Consider the following 6,967-nt stretch of genomic DNA (forward strand, 5'->3'; position numbering starts at 1 on the left):
CTGCGTTTATGTGTTTTTGCCCTACACTGTACAAGATGCGAGAACAGTCTTCTATTTAGGTTTGTATGGACTTGTATGGTTTTAGCCAGAGATACCTTGCTAAAGCACAAGATGGCATTAACGTTCTGTTTGAGCAGATGAAAATTGTAACTTAATGAGAGTATGACTACCAGAAAACAAACTTTATCTTCATTGGGATTGGGGGTGAATGCTTTGGGACATTTTGCTCCGTTTTGTTTGGGTTTAGGAAATAGAATAAAATAAATTCCATTGCCAATCCTCTCAAGATACCTGAAATAAGTGCTACAAGTACCCTAGGCACATCGTTTTTCCATTTTTGAAGCATAAACTCCATAAAAACGATGCAAGCTTCGGATCTTCCAATATTTGTCTATGGCGCTGAGACCTACAGATGTCAGAGTTCCGCTCCCCGTGCAACTGATACTCGACTGCCATTGGCTCATCTACGTTCGAGGGGAGGGGCTTACCGATAAGCCAGTTCTGCTACCCACGAAGAGACCTGGGCCCGTATTCTTAAAGCTTCTAAGGCTCCTCTCAGAGAGCTCTTAATTTAGTTTAAAACTTTCTAAGTTGGAATCCTATCATAAAAGTGATTCAGGACCAATCTGAGAGCAACTCTGAGCGAGGAAAAGACAAAAACTTTCATCTTAGTGAGGAGGCGGGGCTGACCCCATTACTAAGTATGACACATTTTTTGGAAGATTGTGATTGGTTGCAACTCTTTGCACTAAGAATTTTCATGAATACGGGCCCAGGTTCCCCACTAAATATGAACCCGACAAAAATAAAGGAGCACTAATGAGGGAGCAGCATAAAGACATCTCTGTGAATAACTTCCTGCTGATGAATGTAGGTTAGAACTCCATATGGGAACCATAAACGCCAGTCAGCATGTTAGTTTATCTGGACTCTATTCAGAACAACTCATCTGCGTTCAATTTTTTAAGTTTTCTAAATGCACTGAGTGTTTTCTCTCTTTCTTTTTGTTTTTGTGTGATGCTGGTTCTCAGAACTATCAAATGGATCATCCTAATAGTTTAAGTTGGCCAGCTGTAAAACTGCTGCTGTATATTAAAATGATTCATCATGATTTTCAGATCTCTTGTCACCGGGGGTGCGGGGCAAAACTCTGAAAGGCCAAAGAACCTACAGGCTCTTTGCAGGTATGTTTGTTTTGTTTTATTCCTTTGTTATGCTGCAACCACACATTTAAGGCTACTCTTTATGGTGCAGTTGTGCATTGAGCCCTAAATTCTAAACTGTCTCTGTCAATAACAACTAAAAATCAGTAACAGCTGTGTTTTGGTCCATTCTGTAAAGCACTGAGATGATGTTACTGGTACAGTGTGACAATGCCGTCTCTGGTGCTTTAGTAATCTGGATGTTAACATGCATTTCAATGACACTAAGAATCTTTTCGCTTTCTGTTTTCTGTGATAGCTAAGAGTTTTAAAAAATGTAGTTCATCTGATAGAGTCACAGGCATAACTACATTTAAGGAAATAGGGGAAAGACAAGGAGGCTGGTTTGCTATGAGCTTCTGTACACATTGGTGATACTTAAGAATGGCCCTCAGCTACACGGTGTGGCACAACATCCCCTGGCCAGTGATTTGTCATTTGGATCTTATCCCCTGTTAGATACTAATCCTGTTTATATTAGCTTACCTGACAGGCCTATGTGCAAATACTTTTATTACGGCTTCCAGCAAGCTGTCATCAAGACGTGCACCACCATCCTTCCAGCACCTTCCTGTTGCTGACTAGTTAGGCCTTGTCTTTCTGTTCTCTGCCCCCACACACGACTCCCTGACCTGTTTAAACACACATGGCCTTCCCTTACGGGAGTTGTACTCCTTTTTCCCCACCTCCAGGAGTGAATTGTAGATTATTTTCCTTTCTGAGGGGAAAAAGTGGCTCCATTCTTGTCGGGTAGCCTGTCCAGCAACCCCTAGCAACAGTTGCCATATCAATAAATTTCCCTGAAACCTCTTTTCTGACCGTTTTCCCATGTTTGAACATCTGGTAAGTTCGGAAAATAGAGAAATTATCGTCTCTAAATTTTTCATTTAATCGCCTGTAATATAACCAGGGCTGTACGTTAACTTTTTTTTCCATATAGCACTGGTGCTACAGAGGTAGAACGTTTTGTAGCACAGGGCAAAAAGTTGTAGCACAAGTCTAAAATGTCTGTTATCATGTCTGAAAACAAACACATGGAGTTCATCCGTTTACTTTCATTTTAGACAACCAACTGTGTTTATATGTAAACCTTGTGTGTTTTTGACAGTATTAGACGCAAAATCAATCAGACGCGAAAGACAACTTAGTCCAATAATCAGGCGCTTTTTGACAGGCTCTCAGTGTGAGCGCGCTTCATGAGTACACGCTCAGAAAAAGCACATGCAGAACAGCACGTGAATTAAATGTTTAACCGGTATTCCTTTAAAGCAAATGGAAATAATGTAGTTTTGTGATTGCGCATAAGTGCAGTGTCCCGTGAGTAACTCTTACCGCTGAGCTAACACTGATGTGTATGCATGTGGCGTTGTACATTATATTGAGACGGAGGGAGGCGCCAGAACTGTCTGCAGCTGATAGAATGTGCGCTGTAGCACGATACAACGATATTTCTTCAAAAGCAGATCGTGGAGACATTTTAATCGTCCACGATCAAAAATCGTCATATCGCACACCCCTAACTACCAAGTATAATCAATCTCACACACACAAACAAGCACAAGAAATCACTTCACACTATTAAGCGGCTGTGATATGAACATGCAAAACCGTATCGCACGCATATATGTCGCACTGTACAGCCCTGATAGCATACACGATTTTTCACCTTTCCTTACTGTAAACGTTACTAACAGCCAAGAGTTTATTGCAGTAAATGTTGAACGTGTCCTGTCAAGTCTGTATTCTGCCAATTTTTTTGTGCGATTGATGTTAGAGCACCATTAATTATGTAGGGCTGGTTGTAGTTTGTACTTTTGGAGAAGAGGTTTATAAATCAATCTAAAGGTTTTTTAAGGTATTGTAGCCTGTGAAGCATGAACAGATTTTTAACATGCACTCCAGGAGCCCAAAGTTACATATTTATGTAAAAACACATGCTTTTAGGAAAGCATCAAATTCCCTGATAATGTGCAAGGGTTGTGCAATAAATGGTAATTTCATCTGTCAAGGTTTTGAATGTGGAATGGTGATTCGAGATTCCCAACAATTGTGCTTAAAGTTGCTGGTATAACCAATGAATCACTGTACTTATTACACTCACAATATATTACAATTATTTTTGCTATAATTACTATGTAGTAATGCCCTTTTTTAATGCTGTACAAATGAAATGCTTTTAATCAAATTTTCTCTATTTGGGACTCTGTAGATGAAAAACAGATGATTCATAAGTCTTGCATAATGTGAAGCTGTTTTGCATTGATGCCAAACTTGAGTCAAAAACTACAGTCAAACACAAGGGGGAAAAAAGTCAGAAATGTGACTAATCCAGTCTGGATTCATTATTCAAAAAGGCAACATATGCACACCTGTGACCGCATGAGTTGAATTGTGTAATGCTAGAGGTTGCGACATCGTTTAGCTACTGTAAACTGCTAAACTCCACAAACTTCTGCCGCCTAATGAGTTGTTTTGGACATATCTGGCACTGTATTTTTACGTAGCTGCGCAAAAATATCTACCACGCTGTAGGAGTGACGGCAAAATCTATTGGTTGATACAATCTGCTGGAAATTTGAGTAGAAATTCGTTTTTTGTTTTTTTACATGTTGAATTCTTTGTTTTTTTTCCCTCAGTCGTTTATCACCATGGGAACAGTGCCACCGGTGGCCACTACACTACAGATGTCTTCCACATCGGTCTGAACGGCTGGCTGCGCATTGATGACCAGGCGGTGAAGATCATTAATCAGCATCAGGTGGTGAAGCAGACTGCAGAGCGCACTGCCTACCTGCTGTACTACCGTCGTGTGGACCTGCTGTAGAAACCATACTCATACACACAAACAAACGCACACAGATGTACATTCAAACACACGTTTACATGCAGACTCTCTCTCTCACACACACACACACACACACACACACACACATCCAACGTATCTAAAGACTTTTCTGTAATAGTGTTTTCCCCCTTTGCACACGGCCTCATGCAGGTCTGGAGAAGCTGAGGGGAGAAATGTTAGCACTGCAGAACGCTCCAGTTCGGAGAGACAGACCTGAATCACTGCAAACGTCCACAGCCTCATGTTGACTGGCCAGAGAGGATCCCGGCTGAAAGAACTCAAACCAGTTAAGGCTGATGGACTGCTGGAGAAAATCTTTTTTTTTTTCTTCTTTTTTTGTTTAATCTACTTTTTTAAATGGCATAGGAAAAAATATGTAGTGTTTTGCCTTTTAGCAAGAAGAGATGTCGGCCTAATTTGCAGCAGTTAAGTGGAGCCTGTTAAATTCTTGACTAGAGCATCAAAGTGTCCCAACACCAGCAAGCTACCAAAATTTGTATAGATTTCAATGTAGGAGTTTGTCGACTCCACAAGCAAGACACGTCAACTCCACCACCACAACCTCTTCTCTCCCCCATTTCTCTCCCAATCCTGATGCTTCAGATCTAGATTTCACTTGAGTCATGGGAAAAAACAAAGATAGCGGGTGGGAGAAAGGGTGCTGCAGTGTGCTGAAATAGTAAAAAGCAAAACAAGAAAAAAAAAAAAACTAAAATTGGCTTCTTGGCTTGAGAGAGCTACAGTGTGATTTTTGGGTGTAGGATTAGAATGACTATCTTACTATTTTAATGCGCTTTAGGATATAAATGATTACAAAAGCTTTGTGCACGTAAAAAAAAAACAAAAAAAACCGGTCGATTAAAAAAGGCAGATGTGTCGTTTGCGCATTTTTTGCAGATATTTAAGTTTTAAAATTATTAAATGCAAAAATCTGAATCTTGGCGGCCGTCACCGTAATCAGCTCCCTGGGGGGGTTGTGCTTGTTCTTTAGGCTTTTTGTGTACTTTCATGCTGGCGAGATACCAGAGATGTCCCAAGACTCCATCATGAACATTGACTCGTGTTTATTTTATTTTTTTGTTCCCTCTCGCCATCTTTCATTAGTTCTGTTCGGTCTTTTCCTGTATCATATCAGTAAAGTGTATCCGCTGTCCACTGGCTGCCTTTTGATGTCAGTAGAGCAGCAAGAACTGAACCACTCCTGCCAAGATTCGAGAGGGAGCTGTGTTGAGATACATCTGGTCTGCATCTCATTCTGTATGTTAGCCCGCTCCGAGCAGTCAGCCTGTGATGTACATGTTGAGGCTCCGTGTGCAGCTCTGAGGATAATATCTCAGAATGGATAGCAAGAAATGTCTCTTACTGAAGTTAATTTGCTGTGTTGCACGAGGTGAGATCAGCTTTGTCTGATTAAGTGCAACCGCAGATGAGCACAAACAGCAAATTATGTTTGCGTCTGTTTTAGAGACATTGCATCATCAATATTATACCTGATTGTATTTTTATTTTTTTTTATCCAGTTTTTCTTCATTCCCCATTCACATAGTTTCTGTTCCATTTAAATTGATATTTTGAAAGGAAATGACCCAAGGTTAAAGCACAACAATGAATAAAGTTATAAGTACTATGCTTGACCTTATTTATTTCATTTAGTTTTTTTATTTATTTATTTTTTTTATTTAAAGGGGTCATATGATGCTGCTAAAAAGAACATTAATTTGTGTATTTGGTGTAATGAAATGCGTTTATGCGGTTTAAGGTTTCAAAAACGCATTATTTTCCACATACTGTACATTATTGTTTCTCCTCTATGCCCCGCCTTTCTGAAACGCGTCGATTTTTACAAACCTCATTGGTCTGAAAAGCGAGGTATGCTCTGATTGGCCAGCTATCCAGAGCGTTGTGATTGACCGAATACCTCAAGCGTGTGACGGAAATGTTACGCCCTTGGGGGTGTGTTAGAACGAGCCGTTTTAGGTAGGTGTGGCTGACTCTTAACTTTTATAAAGAATATCTCTTTAGATTTGAGACTTTAGTCTTTGCAACTTTACAGATCTTCTTTATGCACCAAGAGCTTGTAACACTCCAAAGAGAAAGGAAAAATTGAAATCGCATCATATGACCCCTTTAAATTCAATTTTCCACATAATAAAAGTATCACTGACATGAAGTTATTTTGATTTAATAACTAACACAGTAACATTGCTCTACTTTTCTAGGCCCAGAAATGATAGATTTTTGGCATTTTCTGCACTCACTTTGGTGGAAAATCTGGTTTCAGCTGAAATTACTGCAGTTTGTTGGTAGTTCAAATAATCATCAAATGAGCTAAATAAAAGCGGTTTGAATGATGAGTGTTTGAAAACTCTGCACTCATTCTTGTCCATTAACCTCTTACTGAATATACCTCTAATAACAAATAACTTTTTGGGAATGCTTCAGGCTTAACACTTGGTATATCCAATCTTTACACAAGTGATACGTGCATTTTAGCCCCTCACAAATGCGAACACTTTTTGTTGTTGGCGATTGTAGAAAGTCAACACGTCGCTTCCAGGAACAGATCCTTTGAGCTGAGCTCTTCACACACTCCTGCCTCAGACCACAGGTTAGGCTGGTGTGAACTCATCTTTCCACTCTAGAAATGCATAGCATGAATTTCACATCCATCTGAATGAGCTTATTTTATCCCAGCTACACGAGCACAGTCAGAATCTTCCCTCGAATCCATGTAATCCCAGTTTCTTGCCATTTGAAATGTCAGATTTCATTGTGTACATATTGTCGGTTTTTCCTTTCAATTGCTTGATTACAGTTGCCAAGTCATGTTTTACCGTGTCACCTTTTGAACTTCTTGAATTTGGTTTATTTGAACCTACAGAAGGACACAAGGAACGCATCCCCCATGTGAAACCAAAGG

General features: G+C 39.9%; 1 protein-coding gene across 1 annotated transcript in view; it reads left to right on the forward strand.

Moving 5' to 3' along the window:
- The window catches only part of LOC107715442 (ubiquitin carboxyl-terminal hydrolase 10-like), a 36,501-nt gene extending 31,745 nt beyond the window's left edge, over positions 1-4,756 (forward strand). Inside the window, exons 14-15 of the mRNA XM_016521586.1 lie at positions 1,119-1,184; positions 3,839-4,756. Of these exons, the coding sequence (XP_016377072.1) occupies positions 1,119-1,184; positions 3,839-4,026 (254 nt within the window). The 3' untranslated portion in view covers positions 4,027-4,756. The remainder of the gene's footprint in view (positions 1-1,118; positions 1,185-3,838) is intronic.
- Positions 4,757-6,967: the final 2,211 nt, after the last annotated feature.

The sequence above is a fragment of the Sinocyclocheilus rhinocerous genome, unplaced genomic scaffold (genome assembly GCF_001515625.1).
Source record: "Sinocyclocheilus rhinocerous isolate Xijiao unplaced genomic scaffold, SAMN03320098_v1.1 scaffold539, whole genome shotgun sequence".
NCBI lineage: Eukaryota > Metazoa > Chordata > Actinopteri > Cypriniformes > Cyprinidae > Sinocyclocheilus > Sinocyclocheilus rhinocerous.